We start from the raw sequence: 27,363 nt of genomic DNA on the forward strand, positions 1-27,363 counted from the left end.
TCTGGGCTGAGGAGCACTCAGCATCGCCTAGCACCAGCATCTCCTTGAAGAGGACTGTCCAGTCATGTCTCTGTCTAGAACGAGCCTCCTGCTGTCCTGCCCCACCTACTGCCCACCTGAGATGGTGGCGGCAGTCTCTTCTGCCAGGAGGCGGTCCTTCTCCTCGCGCAGCTTCTCCAGCTCCCGCTGGTGCTGCCTCTGCAGGTCCTCAATCTTTTTCTGGTGTGTCTCTTCCATGGCTGCAAACCCCCGCTCACATGTGGCCTGCAAGATGCAAACAGCGCTGTTGGTTTTTCTCCTGACTCCTAAGTAGGGCTTCCTGTCTTGTAAGCAGCCAAGCACCTGCCCACTCTGGCCCCAACAACCCCTGTGGAACGCATGCTGGCTGCTGAGGTTTCCACTGAGGCTTCCTGGTGCTAGTGCACCATTAGAGCACTAGGAAGGTGTTTGCATTCATAAGCTACATGTCTTATTTCTACGTGATTGTTCTGAATCCCATTTCTCCTGGGAAAGTGTAGGTACTGGGGGTGGGAAGAGGGTGCAGTGGAGTTTGAAACAGGCAATCCTGGACTTTCATAGACTCACTGTGGCCACATGGAAATGGTAGGAAGAGGGAAGGAGAGAGAAGATATAAAGAGGCTCATCATTTCTGGTTTGGAGTTAAGAGTGAAGAGCTCTCAGTGCCTGCCACAAACTGGGCACTTGACGAGCGGCTGTTAGAAACAATGACCAGTAATGGCCCACACACTCAGGGCTACTACCTTCTGAGTATCTAACAGCTGGAGGACCGAGGCCACCAAGGGAGGCCCTGCTGCTCCTTCAGGGGTGGACAGAGCCCACTTCCAGCAGTCAGGGGCCCAGCCCGGCCAATAGCCAGCTAATGACCGTAAAATGGCCATTTCACCTCACTTGTTTCCCCAGGTGCCAATGAAGGGACATGGGTCAGGCCATACTCCTCCTTCCCTTCTGGCCTGTATCTGTCTTCTGCTTTCTTTGAGGGTGTGCAGTGAGGGGCCTGTCATGAGCGACCGCACTGTGAACAGGCATGCACAGCAGAGCTACTTTCCACACTGGTCTGTGCCTTGTTACCCTGGGGCTGGCTTACTACCTGGACAGGAGCACAAGGCACCCTAAGAAGAGACCCACCATTCCACTGCCCACACCAGGATGCCTGGCTTTGTGGGCAGTGGCTCTGGGCGCTGTGCCAGAGGCTTGCTTTCTGTCAACATCTCTGCAAGGGCTGTTCAAAGCAGGGAGCCACCTCTTCCTGATGTTTCGTAATGGGGGAATGTGGTCAATTACATTTCAAAGGCAAGTCTGTGGGTGACCCCCCAGCTCCACCCTGTACTAATTGGTCGATGATCTTGTACAGCCCATGCAGGAGCTGAGTGGCCTTTCCCTGATCCTTCAGTTCTTCAAACTCATGACTAACCCAGACTTCACTGCAATGTATTTGCTTGACTGTGAAACCAGGCATCTCTTCTCTATGGCTCCCTCGTGGAAGCTGGCTGCCTCCTGGCTTTCTCTCCTCTACCTCCCTCACACCCAGGATGGTAGAAAGTTCCAGAGCTGTGGCCAGGTCTGAAGGGAGCTCTGCCTGGCCCCCAGGCCCCACTTCTGAGTGCTTTGTTCTCCCTCCCACATGCTTGGGCTAATCTGTGGTTTCTCAGCTAACACACAGGTGGTAGGCCTTGCAGTTCTCATTTTGGTTTGTTTGAATGCTTCAGAGTATTTGAAGATAAGGGTCAAAATTCTTCTAACAGAGATACTAAGGTATCCTTAAAGATCCAACTGCTTCCTTGGAGAGTGTATATGCTAATGACTATGTGAACAAATTTTAATATTTAATTATCCCTGTGATCAACAGAAAGCTCTACAACAACTCCTTTCCTGAGCCATGGTGGAGAGGCATCCCCTTGTGGCCATGGGGCGGGGGAGGGGGGAGCACTAGACCAAGACCCCTGTCCCCTCAACCAAGAGAAAAATCCAGACAAAGTGATATTATCTGGGCCCTCCTAAGACTACTATTTGGTTACAAAAGAGGATTAGTTATAAATTCTATGTCCACTCGATGGGCTGGGGGCAGAGACTGGATGCAAAGCAATGGGCTCGAGGCGGCACCCTGAAAGATGCCACCTAGTGCGCTCCCCTGCAGATGAACACCTGGAACCCAGCACAACCTCAGGACAGCTTGTCAGCCAGGTTGTTCTATTCTAATTTCTGCTAACTGGCGGTCTGATGTCAGCAGTGTCCAGCTGGCCAGTGTGGGAGTGAAAATCACCTCACCTCAGAGGAGGTCCTTGTGGGTGCAAATATTAAGGGTGGACCTTATGGGAAGGAGCACCCCATTCTGCACGGGCGCAGCCACAGCACGTGTGTACACGGACTGGCACGCTGCCAGATGCTCTTCAAGGAGTGCACTGGGATCTGGGTGCGGGTCACTGCAGAGGTCTGTGCTGTCAGGTTGGCTCACCACAGAGGCCTGTGCTGTCAGGTCAGGTCACCACAGAAGCCTGTGCTGACTGTCAGGTCGGGTCACCACAGAAGCCTGTGCTGTCGGGTCGGGTCACCACAGAGGCCTGTGCTGTCAGGTTGGTTCATGACAGAAGCCTGTGCTGTCAGGTCGGGTCAGCACAGAGGTCTGCGCTGTCAGGGTATGCGTGAACTTACCCTGACACTGCTTTCACTTACGCTTAGCTTCACAGGGATCACCCCATGTGCTTGGAATCTGTCTCATGAGTCTTGACAGGCTGGGAGAAGAACACGGAGAAGTAGCTTCTCCCTCCCAAGCCCCTGCTCTTGATGATCGCACCTGTCTGTCTTTGGTCAAACAGGCTGTGTCATCACATGGGGTAAATACTAAGCCTTTCTCTCAGAGATGGAGGTGTATGCGGTTTGGGAAACAGCCTCAGCTGTCTGCCAACAGTGCTGCTGGGGCTGGCAGCAGCAGCAGAGAATCAGGATCTTGCTGAAGCAAGCCATCTGGAGTTAGCTCGGCAAGGCACTGTCTCACTGAAGAGCTCCTGAGAAGGAGCCTCGTGCTGGCTAGGTGCAGCTACTAGAGGTAAGAAACGTGCGTGAGCACCAGAGCACACTGTGGAGCCCGAGGTACAGAGGGACCTTGTGAGGACAGTGCCAGGACAGCCAGGGTGCCCACTCAGGAAGATGGCTCCAAGCAGCACATAGGTCTCTGGGGGCAGTGGGGTAGCAAGAGGACCAGACACTCCATATGGCCTAGCCCCGAGAGACCCGGGAGTGCCACCTCTGCATGCCAGGGCCTGAGATTTCTGCTGAGTAATGCTGAGCGTGAGGGGACCAATCACTGGGCAGGGGCATTTTCCCACCTCCTGAAATGGGAAGTGTGGGCAGCTGTAAGTGTGCTAGGTAGAGAAGCCCTTCTCAGAATGCTCATGAATCCAGGCTCCTCAGGGAGCTGGGATGTAAGAGTGACTGCTCTCAGAACAGTTACAAGAATCTGGAAAGAAAGTGCCTCTGAGGGAGCTTCTGGCCATGTCTCCCTGGTCCCTCACTGGCTCTTTCCCTGTGAGCTTGAGGACTCCCCTTGGGCCTGTGCCTTGGGTTTGGTTGTGCTCTGGTCCTCAGTGGAGTTCTGAGGGAGGGGAAGATGGGGCAGGGGGCTTGGACAGGGAGTGTAGAGGCTGCTCCAAGGGCCCAGCTCCACCCCAGGAAAGGGCAGAAAGGTGCCCTACGCAGAAGGCACCTGTGAATGGGTGAGAAGCAGTGGGGAAGACTAATCTGTCTTCACATCAGCAATCAGTTGTCCTTCCTGCCACCTCTCCTGTCCGTTGGGTGATGTGAAAACAGAAGGCTGGGCCATTGGCCTAGGCTTGCTTCAAGCTCACATCAGGGCCAGCGGGTGACGTAGGGAGCAAACAGAACTTCAACAAGGTTCTGTTCCTACAGTGACTAGAACCAAGGAGCCCTGCCCAACTCCCCCTTGGAGCAGGATGCATGGAACCCCAGCCCCCCGCAGGAAGGAGCCGCGCACCGTTGGAGGGAAAGGACTTCCCCGCCCAGGGCTGTGTAAGTGAAGGGTGCATTTATGACCTTCAGGTTCTCCAAGTCTCTCTGGTACTTCTTTTGCAGTGTGGCCACACCACCCTCCAGGTCCTTGTGCTCCAGCTCCTCCTGCATGGTGTCTGTCTGCGCCTCTAGCTCCTGTATGCGCTCGTGCAGCCTGGCTGCAGACTCAGCCACTCCCTCAGCCTGACTGGCTGGCCAGCTGGGGGAGGGTGGCGGTGGGCCTCTCGGGGGGCCGGGGGCTGGCAGAGCTCCAGGGCGCTGCTGCTGGCAGTGGCTGAGGGTTTCCTTCAGGCGCTGCAGGTTCTGGGAACAGTGTTCCTGCAGTGTCCGCAGCTCCTCCGCGTGAATACCCTGCAGCTCCTTTATCTTAAGCTGGAACCTGTCCTCGAGGGTCTGCATCTGCTCCACGTGGTGCTGCTCTGGGTCCTGCAGGTCTTTGGTGGAGGCATCCAACTGGCTCAGGACCCGGCTTTGCTCGGCCTGCAGCGTGCGCTCCGCCTGGCCGAGCTGCTCCATCATGGCCAGCAGCTCCTCTCCGTGCCGCCCCTGCAGGGTGCACACAGTCGCACTGTGCTCGCTCTCCACTGCCTCCAGACAGCCCTGCTGATGGCCTAGCTGTGTCACCCTGGCCGTGAGCTCTGCGTTTTCTCTTTCGATGATGGCAATCACTTCCAGGTACTCGCTCTTCTGCTTCCGGAGAAGTTCTTCATACTCCTCCCTCAGGGCCCCGAGAGCTTGCAAGTGCTCCTGGCAGGGGGCGTCCCTGCTCTGCCACAAGTCCTTGTACAACTGGAGCTCCTTTTCATATGCCAGCCTAATTCTGCAGGCCGTGTAGCACACCTGAGCCTGAATGATGGCATCCTGAACTAACAGTGAAGAGTACTGACTGAGGCCTCCCAAACATGTGCTGTGGGAGAGAGTCTGGGATGCCTGAAGAAGCTTCTGACAGCCACTCAAGGACTCCACAGGAGGAAGGCACGAGAGAGCAGTGGCTATCTCCCCCAGGATGTGAGCCTTGGCTTTAAGCTGCTGGGCAAGTTCTTCCTGAATGGCAACGAAGGCACCAGAGCTCTGATCTGGTGGCTGAAAGGGCTCTAGGGTGCTGCTGGGGTCTTGACTCAGCACTTCCCCTAGGGGGCTCAAGTCCCAGGACTGCAGGACACCTTCTTCAGTACCTGCTTGAAGCCCGAGGGCCTCCAAAGCCTGCTGCATCACTCTCTCAAAATCTGGAGTGTGATAGGCCTCCAGGATCTCGCTCAGCATGCACCTGAGTCGCTGCAGTGCTGCCTTGGCGCTGCGCAGTTTTTCCTGAACGCTGCTCAGCCTGTGGTGAAACGACTCCCTCACTGACTGTGTGACAAAACTCAGCTCAGCCCTGACCAGCGTAGCATCTGCCATGGTGGGGACCAGGGCAGGTGGGAGGCCCGGCCACCCCCCGTCGGTGGCCTCTACTGCCTCTCCTCCTAGCGTCACCAGGTGCTGGCTCAGTGACTCAACCTGGCTCCAGAATTCCCCGTCCACCAGCAGCTTCTTCGCCAGGGAATCTGCCAAAGACCTAGGATAAGCTACAGCACTTTCAGAGTCCAGGGGCAAGCCTCCTGCCTGAGAAATCTCTTGGAGGACACAAGAGATATCAGATGTTGTATTTCCTAAAGAGTCTGCAATCTGATTTATCAGTGAAGCTTCCAGAGCTATCTGGTCTGAGAGGAGCTTCAACTGTTCCTGCTCTGTCAGCTCAGGCTGCCAGGGCTGCTGCTGAGCAGGGGGTCTCCCTCCTTGCAGGCAGCTCCCATCTTCATGCGGTGCAGGGGCTGTGTTATCTGCAGGAGCTGGCAGGAGCTGCAGTACCTGGATGGCATCGGCTAATATGCTCTCCATGCTGGCCAGAGAGGATGAGGGGGCAGCATGCTCCTCTTCCTGGCCCGTCCTTGGCAGGGACCTTAGCTGTTCATGGCATTTTTCTAAGTAGGTAAGGGCCTGGCTGTTTTTTATCTGGAAGTCCCCGAGTTCCCTAGTATGGCTCTCCATGAATGCTGCCCTGCCCTGTTGCTCCTGCTCCAGCTGGGAAGCTAGCGCACCAGCCTGCGCGAGGCTGGCCCGGAGCTGCTCACGGAGCTGCACCTCAGTGCCTGCCCACTGGTGGTGCAGTGCCACCAGGGCCTCCTGGTCTCGGCCACACTGGCTCTCCAGCCGTAGGGTTACATCCTTGAGCTTCTCCTCCGTGATGTACAGCTTGGTCTCCAGGGAATGTATGATAGAGAGGTAGGTGTCTGCATCGCTGGGCCCGGGGAGTGGGCCTGGGGCAGGCTCGGACGACATACTTTCCTCTGAGAGTGAGCGGTCCTGGCTCGTGTCAGAGGATGTGCTGCTCGTCCAGGCCTTCTCTGACCCGTCGAGGTGGATGTATTTTTGGCACTGGATTGTGGAGAACCGGATTCTTTGCCTTTTAATACCTGGTATCCTCGGGTCGGGCCTTGTCATGCTCTGCAGGTGTCCCTCGTTATCAGGCACTTCCGCTGACCTCAGGAGAATACTGCTATCTTCTCCTCCGGGGCTGCCGGCCCCACTGTCTTCCCCCAGGTCAGCCCCCTGGTCCTTGCCCTTAGGCTCTGCATGTGGGGTGCCCAGAGGCACCCCTGTGGCCTGGAGTTGCTGGCCCACATGCACAATGCTGCCACAGTCTGTCCTCAGGGTGGCACGAGGCTCTTCTGACTCCTTTAAAGACTCATCTGCTAGCTTCCTGAGCATCTCCTCCTTTGCCTGAAGCTTTATTTCAGTCTCCTCTAAGCTGCTCCCCAAGGCCACCATCTTCACCAAGGCCTCGTTGAGGTCCTGCTCTTTCTTTTCCACGACTCTCTCGTGCAGGTCCTTGATGCGCCCCAGCTCCTCCTCCCTCTCGTGGAGCAGTGTGTGCATGTGCTGGAGCTGCCCAGACACCTCCCCGAAGGAGTGTTCCAGGCTCTGGTAGTCGGCCTCCCTCCCCCTCAGCTGTGCCTGCAGTGCAGCAACGTCCTCGTCAGACACGGTAACCCGGGCCACTAGCTCTTGGAAGCGCTGCCTGAGGAGGTCACACTCGTCTCGGAGGCCCTGGACGTGCTTGGCGAGCTCCTGGATGCTGGCCTCCTTCCTCTCCAGCTGCTCCTCCAGCTGGTGCACCCGCTCACTGCCCTTGAACTTGGCGCTCAGCTTCTCCTTCTGCAGCACCTCCACCTGCTGCTCACGGTCCTGCAGCTCGTCCTCATAGGCGCTGGCCTTGTCCTCCACCTCCTTCAGGCTCTTCAGCAACACCTGCTTCTCCTTCTCGCAGCTCTCCATCAGCTGCTCGTAGTTCCTCTGCAGCTGCTCCTCCATCAGTCTCTGGGCCTGCTCGCTGGCGCCAAGCTGCTGGCTGAGGTCGGCTATGCGCTCCTGCAGCCGCTGCACCTCCCTCTGCCGGTCCCTCTGCAGTGCCTGCTGCGTCTCCAGGTCCCGCAGCTCCTGCATTTTCTCTAGCAGCAGGGCCTCCGCACTCCTGAGCTTCTGCTCGCTGGCCTTGAGCTGCCCGCTCAGCACAGCCTCGCTGTGCTGCCACTCCTCCAGCTGCTCGCGGACTTTGTCCTTCTCCAGCTTCAGGTCACTCTTGAGCTTAACCAGTGCCTGCTCTTTGATGGCCAGCTCGGCGGTGGCGTTGCTCAGCCTTGCCTGGAGGCTCTGCGCCTCGGCCTCGTGGTGTCGGATCGCGTCCTTGGCCTCCCCGTAGCTTCGTTTCAGGGCCTGAATCTGCTGATTGACCAGCTCCTGGCGCTGGCACTGGGCTTCCAGCTCACTTTGGAGATCTTGGTTGACTTTATGGAGCCTCTGCCAGGCACCGGGCGGGGAGGTGGCCACTTCAGTCTTAAAAAAACCGATTAGACACTAGGTTAGTAACACTCTGGCCTCCCGGTTCTGAGTGTCACACCTCTGGCCAGGATCACCACGGAAAAGCTCCTGGGGTGGGTTTGCTTTTTCTCCTTTGCAAAGTATTATTATTTTTTCCATTAAATAATCCAACAAATCATCTTAATTTTTTTTTTTTAAGTAGCCGCTTTCAGGTAAACAGAAAACATGGACAATAACATCAAAACAGCTCTAACTGAATAGCTTCTAGGAGAAATAAACCAAACAGAACTGAATGATGGAACACATGGATAAGCAAAATGAGAACCTGCGAACACGAGGTGGTGGGGAGGAGGACACAAGGGAGGAACAGAGAACCTGTGTTTGTTATGTTTTGCAAAACAAAAGCACACAGTTCTAGACAGCCAGTCCTCAAGAAGTGCAGGGAGTCAGGTGTGGGTACATGAGGCCACTTCCTTCCACGACTGGAGGTGAAGGAAGGAAGGTGACTGCTGGGAGATGTCAGTGTTGGGACACCCGAAACATTTCCCTTTAGAAGTGTATTCAATCCTACAGTAACAGGAAAGATTTAATCTCTACCTGCAAGAAGACAAATGGGGGAGGTGGGGAAGGCCAGGAACCATAGAGTAAAGTATAATAATCAACAAAACAAACAAACCTTTGTGGAACTCAAAATAAGGAAGTGAAGCACGTGAAAAACAAAACAAAACAAAAAAACAAATGAAACAAAACTCCCCAAACTGAAAGGCATGCAAAATGGACAGAACTAATGTAATTTAGGGAGGAAAAACAGGAACATGGACAAGGATGAGAGGAACAGCCCAGCCTAAGAACCTGGCCTGCAGTGTGGCGGTGGTGCTGGCAGGGAAGCCACAGATGTGACACTCAGTTACAGTCAGTTCCACTCCATGCTCCACGTCCCAACCATGCAAGCCCCACCCACCACCCCCCAGCACAGGACAGTGCAGCGCCCACCCTGCGGGCGGGTATCCTTCTGGCCCTTCCACAATAAAGAAAGCTGCATTCGTGTCTGGCTTTTGATCACAAGCATTCCCAAAGCTCAGAAGGTGGTTACACCCAGCTAGGTGTTCAGCTTCCTGGGCAGGGACGGAGACCAGCTTCCCTGGGCTGCCACAGGGCTTCAGTGTGGGCTCAGGCTCTTGGCCCAGCAGGCCCTCAGGCTAGCAGTATGCAACGTCTATGGTAGATCTCCACCACTCAGCAGGAGTGTGTGTGTGGGGCGAGGGCCGGCAGAGGCTTAAGGAGATGCTTCCACACCTGGAGGGTGGGCAGGAATGACCTGGAAAGCCTCCAGAATCAGGTGAGTAGGAGAAGGCTGCCCACCCTCACCAGTGCTGGGGCTGGAGAGTATGGACTGGGCATGGCAACAAATAGGTCAAAGTGGGCTGGAGAGAGAAGGGCCCAGTGCCATAATCAAATGGGAGAACAAACTGAAGGCAAAGGAAAAATGCAACAAAAGGGAAAGAATGGAGAGAGGCAAAAGGGTCAACTTTGATACAGAGTGGCTGAGAGCCACCTGGTCCACCTGCAGCCCTTGAACTGAAGAGGGCAGGCACCTGTTGGTCTGCAAACATAGCCCTGTAAGCTCATCATAGATACTGAGTCTCTTAGAGCTGCAAGGTCCTGGCCATTAGGACTGCGTGAACACCAGTCAGGAGGCTGGCCTGTGGGAGAGGGCACAAATTTCCCCAGCATATATCTCTGATCCTTTCTCTTCATCTATTTCTTGCCGCCCCCACCCCCTCGTCAGCACAACTGGCGCAGCATGAGCCTTGTTTGTGCTATGGCAAGCACCTGCAGTGCCTGGAGCATGTCGGAGAGGCGGCACCACTGGCCCCCCACACCAGGCACCTACTGCCTCGGGGAGCCCCAGGCAGCACCACTTCACTCTGCTCTGTGGGTCTGGCTGCTGGAAGCATTACTAGACAGGTGCGCTAGGAATGCCGGCTGTGCTGTCTGGGGATGTGTGCAAGGACTGGCCCGGCCAAGCCGCTGGCACTGAGCAGTCATGGCCTGTCGATACACTGTTCTGTCTTGGTCTCGGGAAAGCTCCCCAATCCTTGCTGGTACCACAAAATCTCAACAGCCTGGCCCTGAAGTGGCTGCTGTGACCCAGAGGGCTCCTCTGAAAGGCAGAGGAAGCAGGGGGTGTACACCCCAGCTGCGCTTCCTGTCCTGGCACTGGCTGGGTGCCCTGCTGGCACGGTGCATCAGAGCCCACAGGCCAACTCCTCCCCGGGTGTGGGGACTCTCCTCTCCTTGTCCTAGACTCCCCCTGTTCAGAGCATGACATGGCTCCCGGACGCTTCTGCTACCTGAGGATACCTCAGCAGGCCCTGGGTTCCATAGGCCAGGCACTTGGCATGACCGTGTGGAGGATGACCCCCTTTGGCTCCCCTCTAGGCTGGTGTAGTCTGCTCAGGCTGGGGGTGCTGTGCCACACTTCCCCTGAAACTTCTGCCTGGACATAAAGTGAAAGGCGGGGCCTGGCTGACATGTGGTGTGGCCAGGGTGTTGGGGGCGGGCTCTGACTCAAGCTTTGCCAACACTGCGGTTGGCCCTAAGCAAGGATCTCCGCCTGCTGCACTCTCAAGTGCTGGCTCCTATCTGTGAACGGGCCTAACACTGCCACCGTGAAAATAACCAGCAGTGGCGTCTAAGATGTGATGCTGATAATAAATCTGTACCAGGCACTCTGAGGGCCAAACAGAGCACCAGAATCATCTGTTCATAAAGCCCTTTGGTGCAGAGGTTCAGGCAGAGCCCCCAGTGTCAGGCTGGGAGGAGAGAACACACAGGAAGCCCCTCACCACATGGAGTCCCTCTTGAGGAGAGGAGGACGCGGTGCCACTCAGCCAGGTTTTGCACATTCCTACCCTGCCGGGTGTGAGTGCCTACATCAAACCCCAGTGTACCATGTCGCAGCCAGGCCCTACCTGCAGCACGTAACCCTCCCGAGCACTCTGCTCCCGGCCCAGCGCCACTCGCAGCTGGTCCTGGAGAAGGCGGTTCTGCTCCAGGAGTTCGGAGGCCTCTTTCTGGCTCTGTTCCAACTGTTGGCAAGAAGACACACATTTTAAAATAAAATGACAATCATAACCAAGGCAGCAGCATAGCAAAAGGCTTGTGGTGACAACCTGACCCCCGCTGGGCTGCAGTACACGGTGACCCTTCTCCTGGTCTTCCACATGGCCAGAGACATTTGGAGTCTACATGTTTCAGAAGACTTCAACAACTCAAGCCCAAATCACACTGGTGTGTGTGTTACACTGTGGGATGCTGAGGACTGATTCATCCTTCCTATTCCAGGCAGTCCCGGGCTCCCGCATAATTCCCATGCCTGCTTACGTCTCTAATGTGGGGCCTCCCACCATGGAAAAGTCTTCTTGAGGATGAATGGATAAACAAAATGTGGTATATACATACAATGGAATACTACTCAGCCATAAAGAGAAATGAAGTCCTAATACATGCCACAACTTGTATGAACCTTGAAAACACAAGCTGAACAAAATAAGTCAGTCGCAAAAGGACAAATATTGTATGATCTCACTTATATGAAATAAGCAAATATGTAGAAACCAAAGTTTATTAGTAGTTTCCTGAGGTGGCAGGGAGGGGGAAAGGGGCAGTTTTGCTTAGGGGGTATTGGGTTTATGTGAACGGTGGTGAAATAATTTGGAAAAGGACAGCAAGAGTGATTGCACGACATGAGGAACGTAATCAATGTCACAGACTTACATACGTAGAAATTGTTGAACTGGAGAATGTTTTGTTGTGTATATTTTTACCACACGTACACAAATCCTTAAAAAAGTCCTCTTGGGAGAGCCCCACATAAGTCTGCCCCTCTCTGGGGAAGGGGTACACCTCTGTGGGGAAGTGCCAGCTTTGTACAACACCAGGAGGAGACAGGTCCCACATAAGGTTCTGTCTGCAAAGGGGCTCCTGCAGCTCCCTTGCTCAGGGTGTGAACCCAGTGCGTGGGTGGGCTACCTCACCCTCTTCCTGCTTTTGATGGTTTTGAATTCCTTCTGTCATCCATACTCTCCTTCCTGGGGGCTTGAAGTAGGGCGGGTGGCACCTAGGCCGTCAGGAGCTGGTGACTACTTAGTAGGGAGGGTTGGGGAGGGACTGCGGGGTTGTTGTAAAAGGGACGGTAGCCCTTGATTGGTAAACACTAAAGACCTGGCACTACTCGAAACCGGAAAACCAAACTCGCTGCCGTCAAGTTGCTTCCGACTCACAGCAACCCTGGAGGACAGAGTAGAATTGCCCCAAGGGTTTCCAAGGCTGTAATCTTTACAAAAGCAGACTGCCACATCTTTCCTCCCTGGAGCAGCTGGTGGGTTCGAACTGCCAACCTTATGGTTAACAGCCGAGCACTTAACCACTGTGCCGCCAGGGCTCCTTCCTTACATCACTAAACCAAACCCATTGCCATCAAGTTGATTCCCACTCATAGCAACCCTACAGGACAGAGTAGAACAGCCCCATAGGGTTTCCAGGGCTGTAATCTTTACAGAAGCAGACTGCCACGTCTTTCTTCCATGGAGCGGCTGGCGGGTTCAAACTGCTGACCTTTCGGTTAGCAGATGAGCACTTAACCACTGCACCACCAGGGCTCCTACTACACTACTCAACAGCCTGAGAAAATCACAGCCTGGCCTGGGCGCCTGGCCAGCTGGTGCTGCCCATCCCAACAGCAGCAGAGTGATGTGGGACTGAGCTGTTGTTTCCCTGTGTTTTGCCGTCATTATTTTATTAACCGGAGTACAAAGTGGAAAAACCGGAGTGTGGATATTAGCAATAAGTGTAGGCCTCATATATTTAATAAAATGGGAAAAAGACAGGATGTGCTAGGCATGCCAAAGTGGCAAACTGTTTTTTTTTTCTTTCATTTTGTTGCTGTTGTTGAGAATATACACAGCAAAACATACATCAATTCAACCATTTCTATATACACAATTCAGTGACATTGATTACATTCAAGTTGTGCACACATGCTCACCCTCCGTTCTGAGCTGTTCCTCCCCATTACATAAACTCACTGCCCCGAGGTTCCTATCTAATCTTCTGAGTTGCTGTCGTCACTTTGATTCCCTGTAGATATTTTTAAAAAGAGCATGATGTTCAAGGCAGACTTTTTTTTTTTTTTTAACCAGTTTAGTTCAACTATTGTTTGGTTTGAAGAGGACTTCAGGGGATATTTTTGGTTTAAGGTTTAAAGATTATCTCAGGGCAATAGTTTTAGAGGTTCATCCAGCCCCCATGGCTCCAGAAAGTCTAGAGTCCATGAGAATTAGAAATTCTGTTCTACATTTTCCCCCTTTTGATCAGGATTTTTCTATAGAATGTTTGATCAAAATGTTCAGTAATGGTGGCTAGGCACAATCCAGTTCTTCTGGTCTCATGGCAAAGAGGGCAGTTGTTTACGGAGGCAATTAGCCACACATTCCACATCTTCCTCCTATTCCTGACTCTCCTTCCTCTGTTGCTCCAGGTGAAGAGAACAATTGCCGTGTCTTGGACAGCCGCTTGCAAGCGTTTAAGACTCCAGGCACTACGCAATGAACTAGGAGGTAGAACAGAAGCACTAAACATGTTATTAGGCAAAGTGGCAAATCTTTGGCCTTAGCTAGTTGTGTAAAAGAGCACATCTGATACATGTCATTGTGCCTTAGAATTTTACAGCAACGATAATGTGTAGCTCCTTGGCGATGGAACTCCCTGTGAAGACATACTTATTCATGGTTCACGTCTGGTGGATTTGTTTTCTGGATACATTTTTATGCAAGAATTTATTATGTCACAGATGGCACTGCTTATGCATCCTGACGCCCCAAGGGGGCCCAACAGGAGCCAGCCTCAGGACCCACATGATAAAAGGTGGATTCAAGTGGGTCCCAGACTGGCTGCTAGAGGCACATACCCATTCTTCACCAGGGTGGTAGAGAATCACCCACCTAGCTACCACGCCCACCAGGGCAATCTCCGCTGACCACTTCCACCCATGGTCACGCCTTCAGTTTTGCATCCTAAACATTTAGAATCCTGCCGTTGTCCTAACCCCACCCCTTCATCCAGGCCACCAGGACCAGCCCAAAGTGTCCTGGCTGTCTCTGCCAGTGTCAGCCAGTCCCATCCATGCTACCTCAAGCAGCCCAAACCTGGATCTGATCATGTCACTGCTCCGTTTCCACCCTGTGACTGGGTGGTGGGTGCTGCAACCCCGGGCCCGGCCTGGCACCCCATTAGCCTTTTCTGGCTCTAAGGTCAGCAGTGCCCCTCCCCACCTTACACCTCTCCTGATGAGCCCTCACACGGCACTGTGAGGACTTGCTCAGTTGTCTGTCTCTCCAGCTGTCTGCACATCCTCCTCCTCAGCACTGTGGCTGCCTATACTGTCAGCAGCGAAGGTGTCTGAGTGCCGAGTGCCCACCACTCCCCAGGCACGTACCCACCCTTGCTGTTACCTCCTTTTCCAGCAAAGATGTCAGCTCATGTGTGGGGAGCCGATTGCTTCCGTCCTCGGAAGGGGACAAGTGCAGTGGGGAGATGGGCACTTGCTTCTCTTCCCGCAGAGGGGTTGTTTCCACCTGATGCCAGCGCTGCTCAATCTCCACGTGGACACTCTGTGTCTTGAGGTCTGAGGTTACAGGTAGACTTGGGCTCCGGTCAACCTCCATCCGCAAGATGGCGTCATCTGTGCCCCCAGGCCCATCCACAGTGTCAAGTGCCCCAAAGCGTCGGCGGCGCTCCTCCCGGCGCCTGGTGCGCTCCCTTTCCAGCTCCCCTGGGTCTGCCTCAGGGCACCCGGGCTCCTGGGCATCACAGGGCCCTGTGGCACCAGCCCTCTCCTGGGCCAGGGCTTGCTGGATGGGGCGGAACTCGGCCCAGTCAAAGGTCTTGGAGCGCCCCTCGCGCCTCCGCTCCCGAGCGCGGCTTCGTCTCTGCTCAGGGTCCGGCTCCCCCGGGTCGCTCTCTTGCTTCTCGCTAGGCCTGGGGCAGGTCTCAGGGGAGCCGCTCTTGCTCTTCTCCTCTGGCAACGAGCTGGTGGAACAAGAGGGGCACAGCACCTGTTAATTGGCTCTTAGTAACAACTACCTTGTACTATACAAAGATACAGGTGCATCGGGGCTGTCAGGAGCCAGCAGAGGGAGTGCCCAGCTCTCACGTGCCTTTTCTACCCTTCTGCCTGGTGGCCACTTCCTTGAGAATTCAAATCTGGCTCTGAGTAGGGAGGGTTAAGGGACAGGAGGAGCCACAGCCAGTCCAGAGAGTTCCAATCTGGGGGATCCAGGTGGACACTGTGACAAAAGCATCACAGTGGCCCTGCTGCCCAGAGTGGAGAGAGAGGAGACGAAGCTCTGTGGAGATGACAGCAGGCCCCTGGGGAAAGAATGAGCCTGGCCGTCCCTGCTTAGACCACAGTGGAGCGCCTCGCAGGCCACGCCGGGCATGGCCGCCACTCACACTCCTGGTGAGGCCAGCCATCTCCGTGGCATCCTATACTGGGCAGTGGTGGCAGAGTGAAGGAAAAACAGCTACTTCCCAAGAAGGGACCAAGGGGAGGACTTTTCTCACAGGTGGGTGGTGGTGGGTGGGTACCAAGCAGGGAAGCAGCATGATCAAATCTATGATTTCAAAACCACTCTGGCTGCTGACATGAAAACAGGTCAAAAGGAGTGGCTCAAGACCATTTATGAGTGAGTGAGATGGCCCAGCTGATCCCACAAGCCCCACCACACAGTGGCTGAGGGGATGCAAGGAGAGCCAGAGCTTTAAAAGACAACTTGGTAGAACCTGGCACCCAAGTGCACTAGGGAGGTGAGGGAGGGAGGGCTGGAGATGACTTAGGACACCAGGTGAGGTGCCTCAGGCTGGGTCCTGCATGCCTGCCCATGGTGGGTTTGGGGATAGAGTTGCCTTTGTCTAACTTGCTCACAAGCACGGATCCCTGAAGAGAACCCAACCTGAGAAGAGGTGGGGCAGAGGCATCATTTTACTGGTGATTTGGCAAGGAGGCTAGGTACAGATTTGGGGCAGCAGTCTCCAGGCCCTGTGGAAAGGCTCCAGGAGACCCCAGCCAGCACCAGGCTTAAGAGTGTGGTCTCTGTCTCATCCGAACCCTCAGAGGAGACTTAGAAGCCTCCTGGGGAGAGGGAAGGCCTAGGGTGGGGCCAAAGAAAGAGGCTCTGCTTAAGGTCCAGTCCCAGCAGTGTGCTAAAGCAGATCAGAGTGCTTCAGGGCTACTAGGTCTGCAAACTTCCACCTGAGACTATACTTATATCTGAATGACAATGATCTAAGCACGGCCCACCATGAACCAGAGCCGGCCAGCTGACAGCTGTACAGAGTACTAGGACACACATGGTCCTCCTCGCTGGGACAGGCCACCTTCCACCAGTGCTGACTGAAGAATGGCCTCGGAATGAGGGCCTCTGCTCTCCATGGAGGTCAAGTCTACTCCTTGAGGCACCTCCAGCCCCAAAGGCAGAAAGCAGGCAGCAACCTCCTCAGCCCAATACGGAAAGAGTAAGTGAGACGCACAACAAGGCCGAACATGTGGGTCAAGCGCCTGTGCATTTTGACACTTTTCTGTTTGTAATAGCTTCCTGGGATTGGGCCTTGCAGCACTAAAGAGTTCCTGTTTTCCTCAAATAGTAAACGCCAACAAAGAACAAGGACAAAGGCTGAGAACAAATGGGGGGAGGTGCACTCAGTACTCAATCTAAGACACACTAGATTAAGCAGTCAGTTCTAGTCAGGGAGGTAACTACTGAATCAACCTTTGTATAGTGTTTGGCCTGCTTGAGGTAGGAGACATGTCTTGTTCACTGCTGTGACCTCCAGCACCTGCTGAGAGTGGGCGAACAGGAGAGCAAGTGTGGGGCCCCGTTCCCTCTCTGAGCTCCTGAGTACACAGCATTCTGAGGCCATAGACGCACTTGTCCAGTGATGTACTAGAGCTGATGATCTCAGGGCCCGCGTCCTGCAGCCAGGACCCTAGACTCACCACACAGAGCAAGGCCCCTACCAGGGAGCAAGGGCACTATGCTGCAGGGGGGACCCCAAGCCCCCCGCAAGACTGTCTGGCCCTTGTGTATTCAGAGCCCACCTCGCAGGCTTCTTCTGCTGCCAACAGCCTTGGCAGAGAAGCCCAATTCCCACTCTTGCTTTGCTACAGGGGCATCTTAACAGTGCTCAGAAAAGGTGTCCAGCTGGTAGAGCTTCTGCCTCTGTGCCAGACTTGGAGAAAGCCATGGAACATCGAGTCTGCTCATCACTGTACCCTTCCTGCATTGCCGTGCACAGAGAAGGCGCCCACTAATGGATGAGTCAATCCTCTAATAGGAACTCTGAGAGATGAAAAACAGGGGGCTTGTCCTTGCCACAATCTCCTGGTCTTATTGACTCAGGAACCACTTAGTACTCTATGAAGGAATAAACAAATGATGCCGATAAATACAGGGAAAAAAGATTAAAGAAAAGAATTAACATCCTCAAAAAGCTACATAGAATTACCATATGACCCACCAATCCCACTCCTGGATATATACTCAAGAGGCTTGAAAACAGGGACTCAGACACACTATACACCAATGTTCACTGTAGCATTATTCATAATAGCCAAAAGGTGGAAAAAACCTAAGTGTCCATCAACAGATGAATGGATGAACAAAATGTGGTATATACGTACAATGGAGTATTACTCAGCCATAAAGAGAAATGAAATTCTGATGCATGCAACCACAGGGATGAACCTTGAAAACATGCAGAGTGAAATAAGTCAGTCACAAAAGAAGAAATATTGTATGATCACACTTAAATGAAATGTCTAGAATAGGCAAATGCACAGAGTTCAAAGTTTATTAGTGTTAGCAGGGGCTGAGGGGAGGGGAAAAGGAGAATTATTGCTGAAAGGGGACTGAGTTTCTGTTTGTGGTGATAAAAAGATTTTGGAAATGGATGGCGGTGGTGGTTGTGCAACATTGTGAATGTAATTAATGTCACTGAATTATACTAAAAATGGTTAAAAGGGTAATTTAATTGTACTTTACATGAAAGTTTATAGAACAAATAGTTTCTCATTAAACAGTACACATACTGTTTTATGACATTGGTTAACAACTCCAAGACATGTCAACAGTCTCCCTTCTCGACCTTGGGTTCCCTATTAACAGCTTTGCTGCCCCTCCTACCTTCTAGTCTTTGTCCCTGGGCTGGTGTGCCCCTTTAGTCTCATTTTGTTTTATGGGCTTGTCTAACCTTTAGCTGAAGGGTGAACCTCAGGAGTGACTTCACCTCTGAGCTAAAAGGGTGTTGGGGGCCATACTCTTGGGGTTTCTCCAGTCTCTGTCAGGCCAGTAAGTCTGGTCTGTTTTTGTGAGTTAGAATTTTGTTCTACATTTTTCTCCAGCTCTTTCTGGGACCCTCTATTGTAATCCCTGTCAGAGCAGTCAGTGGTGGTATAAAATGGCAAATGTTTTGGTATGTATTTTACCACAATAACATTTAAAAAAAAAAAAAAATTTAGGTTTCCTTTCCTTAACTTCTGTTCAAAGTGGTCTGGAGTCAGTATGAGGAGGGGCAGGGTTTGGAAAAAGGTCCAGAATGGCTAAGGAGAGGGTGACCAGCAGGCACCAGCTACACCCAGACTTGACCTCACTGCCGCTGCTCAGCTTAACCTCAACGTGAGAAATGCACCTGAAAGACTACAATGTAAGTTAGAGGTTCTCAAAACACATGAAGGGACTGCAGCCCCAAGGCGAGGAAAGCAGGGTCTGGGCCTTCACAGCACAGCCCAGCACATCAGAATCTCCTCCTCTCTCTTTTAAAAGGAAAACAAGCAGGTTTCTAACCTTAGGGCAGGAGGGAGGAGGCATGCAGCCAATCGTGAGATGCACGAACCACAGAATGTTAACACAGGAGGGCACAGTTTTCCAACCTGGGCTTCAGCACCCAGAATTTCAGAGAAGTCTTTCCTGGTTGCATAGAAATCAAATATATGTAACAGTGAGGCAAAAAGAGGAAAAGAAAGGCCTGCTGGTTGCCCTCCACCCAGTGGACCCAAGCAAAGGCCAGCAAGCCAGGGCCCAGGAAGGACGGCAGGCTCTGCGCCGAAGTACACCCTGGTACCAGCACCAGTACTCCTAGCATGGCAGAGTGGGCTGAGCCTGAGAAAGGGAATGCTAACTGGAAGCAGAAAACCAGGAAGCCAGAGGAAGTGGAGCAGGGCCAGCAGGTGGTGGGATGAAGGGGATAAGGAGAGAGCTGGGGTAGAACAGACTCCAAGCTCAAGTCTCAGAACAATGAGCCTAGGAAGAGCTGAAGCTCAGGCTAGCTGGAGCGGTCAGTGCTCCGGAGAGGAGCGAGGAGACACCAGGAAGAAAGAAGGCTGGCTGCGGGGCCCTGGACCAGCTTACCTCGTCACGTCAGGAGCGGTGGTCGGGTGGACATGCTTCATGATGGTCTGGATCCAGTTGCGCCGGATCCCTGACGTCATGGCTGAGAGGGCAAACTCGCCCTCCTTTGTCTGCACAAAAGATGGGTGTGATCAGTGACTCCCTGAAATGTGTCTGTTGTCCCCGCCACTGGCAGTCCTGCAGGGGGCATGGCTAGGCAAGGCAGCCCTGCCAGGAGCTCCATGTGCACGTCGGGTGGACAGCAGGGACAGGGAGACTGTGCACCTCTTCAACAGTCACCCAAGATCTCCTCTCCAGTAGGGTCCGCCAGACATCAACTGAGAGCCATCTGGGATACTGTGCTGAGAACAGACAAGAGACCATGCGGCCATCCCTTTCTGGGGCTTACAGAGGGAGGGGCGGTCACAGGGACGGCGCAGTAAGACGCGTGTGCAATCAGCAGTGGTGAGCAGTCACAACAGAGAGTGGTGTGGGGCTGGGTCCCGTGGCTTGACAAAGGGTTGGCAGGTGGACGTGGAAGTGGACGCATGTCCCAGGCAGGGTGCACTATGAGGGCATGGCACCATGCAACAACGTGGCAGTTTCTGGAACACACACATTCAGTGCGTGGGGTGACAAGGGAGAGAGAAAGAGGCAGAATACGAGGCTTGGCAGGCAGGGCCAGTCAGGGCTGTGGTTGTCATACTGAGGCAGTAGTGACAGAGAAGGGGCAGTTCACGAGGAGTAAAGGAGGTGGAACAAAAGGCCTCCGTGATTGACAGACCATGGGAGGGAAGGGAAGGACCCCCAGGGCAGCTCCTGACCCCAGTTGGGGTGAGCTGGGGCTGGTGGGGCCTTTTGTAGGGACAGGCGGGGCACAGTGGTTGTGGCTGGGGTCAGATCTGGTTGGACAATGGCTCATTCAGCTCTACCTGGGAGACATCTCAGCCAGCCAGCAGTAGACAGGGGAGCAGAAACAGAAAGCGAGAGACTCGTAGGGACTGGCAGTGAGGGTGAGAGAGTGAGGAGGGTGTGGCCCCCGGCTCTCAGAACAACAGCCAGCCCCCAGCTCAGCACTCCGGGGACCAATCTCGAGGCTTTGCACCTACGGCCTCAGCCTTGTCTAACCCGTGACAGCTTCAGTGCTGTGCTTTCAGCTGCTCAGGCGACTTGTAAAGGGACCTATGAGCCAAGCCAGTGTGAGTCAGCTGATGTGAAGAGAGAGTCCTGATGACGGTTTGGGACAGGCTCACACACAAGAGAGCTCACCTGTCTGGTGCACACAACATGCCAGCTGGCGCTGCCCTCATCCACCTTGTGCCTCCACCAGCAGCCCACAGCGAGCATCCCTCACCCCATGCTGAAGGAGCTGCCACACTCTCTCTGAAGCCTGAGTTCCCGTGTAAGATGAGGGTGGGACATGGCTCGGGTGGCCCTTGGGTGGCCCTCAGATGGCCCTTGGCCTCCTGCACACTCTGTCCTCCCGATGTAGGCATTTCTGGTCTGACTGCGTGCTCTGTATGCTCTCCCATGACCTCACTTCTCACCTCCAGCCAGTGCTCTTTCCCAGCTCCAGCTCCTTTTCTCCTCTGCCAGTGAGCAACCGTCTCCCTGACTACACCCTCCCTCATCTGGTCAGTGCTGTGGCTGACCTCCTCCATAGGTCCCTCATAGCCACTCCTTTTTCCCCTTTCCCACCCCTGCATCCACCTAACTGGCTCCCTACCTCAACCTTCACCTCCTTTCCAGCCACCTGCACACCCTGCTGGATAGCAGCTTCCTAAGGCTTGCTGCCTCATGTCTGTGACACATTCCAGCCACTTTCTACAACCTCAGAACAATAGCCAGGCCCCAGCTCTGCGTTCTGAGCTTTGGTGGTCCTGCTCTGCCTGGCCTCAGCACCTCAGCTCTTGGCCCTCAAACAGACCTGGAGGATAGGCCTGTCCCTGGGAGTGGAGCTAGGAGGAGTAAGGCTGGGGGAGCAGCTGGGCGATGGGTAGGCTGGAGACGGAGCGCAGGGTGCTCTCAGGCAGGTGATGGGATCTGCATGTTTCAACTGTGGCCTTGTTGCAAGAAAATGACCCGTAACAACCAAGCAGCAACCTGTTACGGCAGGGAGCTGCCCTGGTGACAGGCCACTTTCGTCCTCAGTTTGGCTGCTCAAGGAAACCTGTGACTCAAGATGAGGGGTGGGGATCTCAGCCTGGAGCCTGGCTGGCAAGCACTCGCTGTGTCTGCGATGCAGCCAGAGAGGCAGCCCAGGGCCCAGGTCACTCAGCACGTCTACTCCTCCCACAGAGGAAGAGGGCAAACTTCGGATTTTGCCATGGCCCCTGGCAGGGGCCCTGCTGGAGGAGTCTGGCAGCCCCGTGGGCCTGGCACCTGAGTTCCTCATGAGCGTTAACACGCTGGTCACTGGCCAGGGCCTCGGTTTCCTCTAAGTCTGGTTACCAAGAGCCAGTCCCAGGGTGTCTGTTTGACTCAGAATATGGCAATATGATGGAGTTTCTGGCAGTGGCGTCCCTAGGGTTGGTGTCACCCATTGCCATAGCTCATGGTGTCGCCCCCCCACCCCCACCCCACCCTGGATGGACCTCCTCCCATACCAGACCACACAGAATCCTTAGTAATGTTTTTTGTACTCATGTTACTCATGAATCATAATTCCCATGTATCACTCCTTCTTTTCCTTTAATTACTACTTCATTCTCAAAAAAGTTATTGATATAGGTTCACAAATACTAATTGCCACAATATTGTAGCTAAAACACCAGAAAATTTGACAAAATCAGCGACTATAAAAACACCCGCAGCAGCAAAAACAATAGCACACGCCCACATGATTCGAACTGTCATTGTAACTGCGTAATAATGACAGCTCTGACCGGAGTGCACTGAAGGTTCAAAAAGTAAATTAGCATAGAATTTTAGCCTTGTAGGTATATTGATACATGTAAACTAGGCTTATGAAAAATGTTTTTGTTGTTGTAACTACAGGGATATTTTTATGAAAAATAATGAAATTCTGCTAAAACACTGCACAAAAATTTTATAGACAGTCATTTAGGTGTCACCCCCCTGACAGTGTCACCCAGTGCGGTTCACACCCCTCATGCTCCCCTAGCAATGCCACTGGTTTCTAGGCACACAAAAGAAAGGTGCCCCACCAGGGTTCCAGGCTCAGGTTAAAGCCAAGTCCCAGCCCCAAACGCGTGTCTCCGTCAAGCTAACCCCCACCTGTCACAGGCTCTGAAGGCTCTCAACCCACAGTGCTGACAAAAGACCAGTAAGGACACACTTTACTTGCCCAATCAGATTACTTCTTTGAGGGTAGGGGTTACGCCTTGCTCATCATCGAGTCCCTCACAAGATTTTGGGAAACAACGAAGACTTGTGAGCGAGTGAATGAATGAATGAATGATTGAATGAATAAATGAATAAAAACCTAGTACTCTGAGATTTAAATAACTAATAAACATTTTCATTCTGATTCCCCTTATCTCACATCCTTCCAACTGTCCCAAACTCCAAGATTAAAGAAAAAATCTTTAGCAACTAAAAGCCTCTAAACAATCTTAAGAAGAAAGATGCTGTGTTTAGTTTTTGGTTCTGATCACGACTTGGGGTGGGGGTTGGGGCCACAGGATGGAGAAGGGACGGGACATAAGAGTCAACACTAATGGGAAAGAATGAAGCCAAGCAAACACGAGGAGGAAGCTGGCTTGCCCAGGGGTGTCCTTGGAACCAGGACATCAGGCTCCCAGGAGAAATGTCCCTGCCGTCTCTGACAGTCAAGCCCATGTCTTCCCACCTCCACACCAAGTCTGTCTCCAAGCCCTGTCCAGTGTGCGTACGTGTATCTGAAAGCCGTAGTTTCTCTGGACTGGATATTCAGTGACACTGTAACACGTAGCCAAGTCAATTTCCCCATCCAGGTCAGCTGCCTGCAGAGAAAAATGCAAGGATCTTAAGTCAGTGCCTGTGTGAGCCAATTTCCATAGCAATGTCCTGCATTAACTTTCTTTTTGATAGGTATGTACGTTCACACGTGTGAGCACGAGGCCTTTCCTACCACCTTTCCCCACTCTCCAGTCTCCTCCCTTGAGACATCCACATGGCCATTCCCCATGTGTCCTGCCAGACAGTCCACGTCAGCAGTTCTCAAACATGCTGGTGTTAGAACCCTTCACATCCTTAAAAATTAGTGAGGACTCCAAAGACTTTGTTTATGTGGCTTTTATCTACAGGTAGTCCCCGACTTACACGTATTTGAGTTATGATGAACCTCACTTATGACTGTTTTTTTTTTTGTACATCTTATCGTTAGTAATATGTACTATATACAATGTTAAAATATATCTGTAAGTTTATATGTAATGTTTCCAATCCCCAAAGACAAATAAAGATCAGATTTATAGATACTGACAGTAAAAGGCAATAATAATGAAAACTAAAAAAAAATGAGGCATTTGACTTATGTCAGAACTGACTTATGAAAGAGTCATTGGAACGGAACCCCTCTGTAAGTTGTGGACTACCTGTAGCGACAGCTATCATATTAGCAATTAAAATGGGAAAATGTTAAACAATTATTTTTTCATTTAAGAATAAAACTAAATCCATTTTATTTTTTTATGAAAAAGGATCATTTTCCCAAAGCAAAATAAACAAATAAATAAAATTACTAAGCAGAGTGGCACTGTTTGACATTTTTTGCAAGTCTCTTCAATGTCTGACTTCGGGAAGATGGCTGGGTTCTCAAGTCTGCTTGTGCATTCGGTCCGTGCAATACATGTTTTAGTTGAAGTGCATGAAGAAATCTGGCCCTCACACAGATGTAGTTGCAAAAGGAAGGAGTATTTTCATGGCCTTTTCAGATAATTGTGGCTAGTCTTCTTTGACAAGTGGTAGTTTCTTAAAGGTTAACTGCAATGTGGAACCTGAAGTCGTATCAATGAACTTTCCACACTTGGTTACATTAAACCCTGCTGTCTTCATCTGCCCTTGGAGTGTGTCTTTAACCCATGTATGACTCTGTAACATTAAGTGTTAGTCATTGGGAACACACTGGTTCACTGAGTTATGCTGCAGATCTCCCAAATGTTGACACATTTCATTATACAATGTCAAAAAAATCACGTCAGAGAAGTCTTTATGTAAAAGGAAGCTGTCGAGCTCATGATGGTAAATACCAGTTTTCCAAAATTCTGTTTTTTGCTTGAAAGCTCAAATTGTATCACTGGCAACAAATACTCAGATGTTTTCCTTCAAGGAACAGGCTAGGTCCCTTGTTGCATTTTCAAAAAACTGTCAAATATCCAAATGTGAATGACCACAGCCTGTCAGTTTTTCTTTTAAGTGAAGATGGTGCTTGTCTTAGTTATCTAGTGCTGCTATAACAAAAATACCACAAGTGGATAGCTTTAACAAAGAGAAATTTATTCTCTCACAGTCTAGTAGGCTACAAGTCCGAGTTCAGGGCGCCGGCTCCAGGAGAAGGCTTTCTCTGTCGGCTCTGGAGGATGGTCCTTGGCATTGGTCTCCCCTTGGTCTGGGAGCATCTCAGCATAGGAACCTCAGGTCCAAAGGACGCGCTCTGCTCCTGGCACTGCTTTTTTGGTGGTATGAGGTCCCTGTGTCTCTCTGCTCACTTCTTTCTTTTATATTTCAAAAGAGATTGGCTTAGGACACCTCCTAATCTTGCAGACCTCATCAATATAACTGCTGCTAATCCTTTTTATTACATCATAGTGATACACACATAGCGAAATCACACAAGATGATGGACAATCACACAATATTGGGAATCAGGACCTAGCCAAGTTGATAGATATTTTTGGGGCACACAATTCAATCCATGACAGTGCTCCATGAAGCAAAGATGCCAGTTCAGCTAGCAAGGTGAGCCCTCGTGCAGAGCTTCCTGCAAGGCTACACAAGTGACTCGCGCTCACTCCTCATTTTGTCACACAGACTGATGCGTAATCAAACGTTGAGACCTAATAAAATCATACCTTCTACTGCTCCGTCAAGGACGCTCTTACGTGCAACCAACATTTTAAAATTGCTACTGTGTAGCCCTGAAGAATGCTCGTACAGCTCAATGCCACTGCCTTGATTCCTGCTAAGGTAGTAGTAGTCTACCTATCACTGCTCTTGTACTATCAGTGCAAGTGTCAACACAGTACAAGTGAACACCACCTTGGCATTACAAAACTCATTTTGACCTCCCCAGAGCCCCTGGAAGGCTCTCAGGGACCCCCGGAAACCCACAGACCCTGCTCTGAGAAATGCTGTTCTATGCATATACAAGCCAATGCTTACATACGCACCTTTATTCTCTGATTTTAGACATCAATAGTGGCAGCCGCTCACATGATTCTACACTTCTCTTCTACCATGAACACATCTTTCCACTACAGTCTGTAAAGAGCTTAGTGTTTTTGAGGTTCAGAGTATGTAAGTACATTTAACCAGTCCCCTAATGATGAGTGTTCAATTTTCTGCTATTACAAGTGATGCAGGACAGATTAGCCTGGTGTACAGATCTTCCTCTATGTGGGAGTACAGCTGAAGGACCCCTGAGCAACCTCAAAGATGGACAAAGCGAGGAACCCAGACTTGCCAAAGATTGTTGTTTATACGTGAAAAAAAGAAGAGTCCCTTTCAGCTGGTCTCCAAGAATGGAATGAGAATTGTCAAGGAGGTCAAAAAAGCTCATCTGCCATGGCCCATCCTCACCCACAAGACAGCAGACAGGATCTCTGTCAATTCTTCCAATGACTCAACTCCCCATAAAACCTGAGTTTCAAAATGAGACATTTTGAGAGTGCTCAGGGGACAGAAGGAGAGCCACTGAAAGCCCACACTGGACACCAAACACAGTCCTGGAGTGAGCTGAGCACTCAGCAGTCACAGGATATCTAGCCTGGTCCTGGAGTGAGCTGAGCACTCAATAGGGTAGTCACAACACACCTAACATGGTCCTGGAGTGCGCTGAGCACCCAGCAGAGGTATCACAGGATGCCAAATGTGGCCGTGCTGTGCTCACTCCCTGCGAGCTCTGGACAGAACAGCCAAGGCTGCAACACTGATACCCTCCAATGGACAGAGAGGGAGAGAGCAGTGGCACTGGGAGTCTCAGGACCCCTGGGGTAGCCTGGACCCTTCAGCTGCCCTCACATAGAGGCTACATCAGGACACTCACCTCCTCAGCCACTGAATCCCTGTAGTACCTCAGGCTTTGATCTGCCAGGACAAACCAGTGCTTCTTCCACTGCAAGGGAGAACAAAAGACTCAACTACCAGGCAGCATCCTTCCTGCTCCGAGGCTGCCCACAGCCAGGGTTCCTGCGTGTGGCTGGCAGCAGGCAGAGGACACTCTGCAGAGGGCAGGCAACCATGCACTCATGCCCTGGGTGCCGGCGAAGCTGCGGCTCCTCTCTGCGTGGTGCTTGAGCCCACAGGTATGCGCAAGTGCGCAGGGCTTAGTGATCCTCAAACTAAACTCCAGGTGTCGACAGTGGGCTGGCCTGTCAGAAATGACAGGGGACGGTGAGGAGTGTAACTGCACCTGTGAGCCACAGTGACCTGGCCACTCAGAGACAGGTGCCCACCTGCAGCTGGCAGGAGCAGACAGACCAGCTAGATTCCCGTCTTCACTGTGAGTGGGAAAGAGGGAGACATGGCTCTCCAGGCACAGCCAAGGGGATGTGATATGGAGGAAAGAGTATGTTTGCAGTTGCCCAGGAAGCAGGAGTGGCTGCACGAGGGAGGGGTTTCTACAGGCCTTGTAGGTAGGGACCAGCAGGTGCCTCTTCACTCCTCCTGGGGGGCTGAGCAGCTGAGGATCAAAGTCAGGGATGTCAGGTCCACCTGCAGATGGCTCTTCCTTCTTGGGTTTTATGGCAAGAACAGGTCACACCCATTCCTCTGGGGCCTGATGGCACCACTGCAGAGAAGCTGCTCTCTCTGAGACAAGAGTCTCACAGCCTAAGGCTGCTGCTCACTTTGC

At 52.4% G+C, this 27,363-nt stretch overlaps 1 protein-coding gene across 4 annotated transcripts in view; it reads right to left on the reverse strand.

Moving 5' to 3' along the window:
- Window positions 1–27,363, reverse strand: part of MPRIP (myosin phosphatase Rho interacting protein) — a 201,253-nt gene that overhangs the window by 12,314 nt on the left and 161,576 nt on the right. For 3 of the 4 annotated variants that reach the window (XM_023735558.1, XM_004381019.2, XM_023735559.1), the window contains exons 11-16: window positions 26,557–26,625; window positions 23,204–23,293; window positions 19,371–19,480; window positions 14,418–14,994; window positions 10,878–10,994; window positions 117–264 (exon numbers count right to left, since the gene is read on the reverse strand). In XM_023735558.1, coding sequence (XP_023591326.1) covers window positions 117–264; window positions 10,878–10,994; window positions 14,418–14,994; window positions 19,371–19,480; window positions 23,204–23,293; window positions 26,557–26,625 — 1,111 coding nt within the window. Of the gene's footprint in view, window positions 1–116; window positions 265–4,068; window positions 7,918–10,877; window positions 10,995–14,417; window positions 14,995–19,370; window positions 19,481–23,203; window positions 23,294–26,556; window positions 26,626–27,363 lie in introns of all 4 variants that reach the window. The other variant, XM_023735557.1, reaches the window with a different exon arrangement.

The sequence above is a fragment of the Trichechus manatus genome, unplaced genomic scaffold (genome assembly GCF_000243295.1).
Source record: "Trichechus manatus latirostris isolate Lorelei unplaced genomic scaffold, TriManLat1.0 scaffold00080, whole genome shotgun sequence".
NCBI lineage: Eukaryota > Metazoa > Chordata > Mammalia > Sirenia > Trichechidae > Trichechus > Trichechus manatus.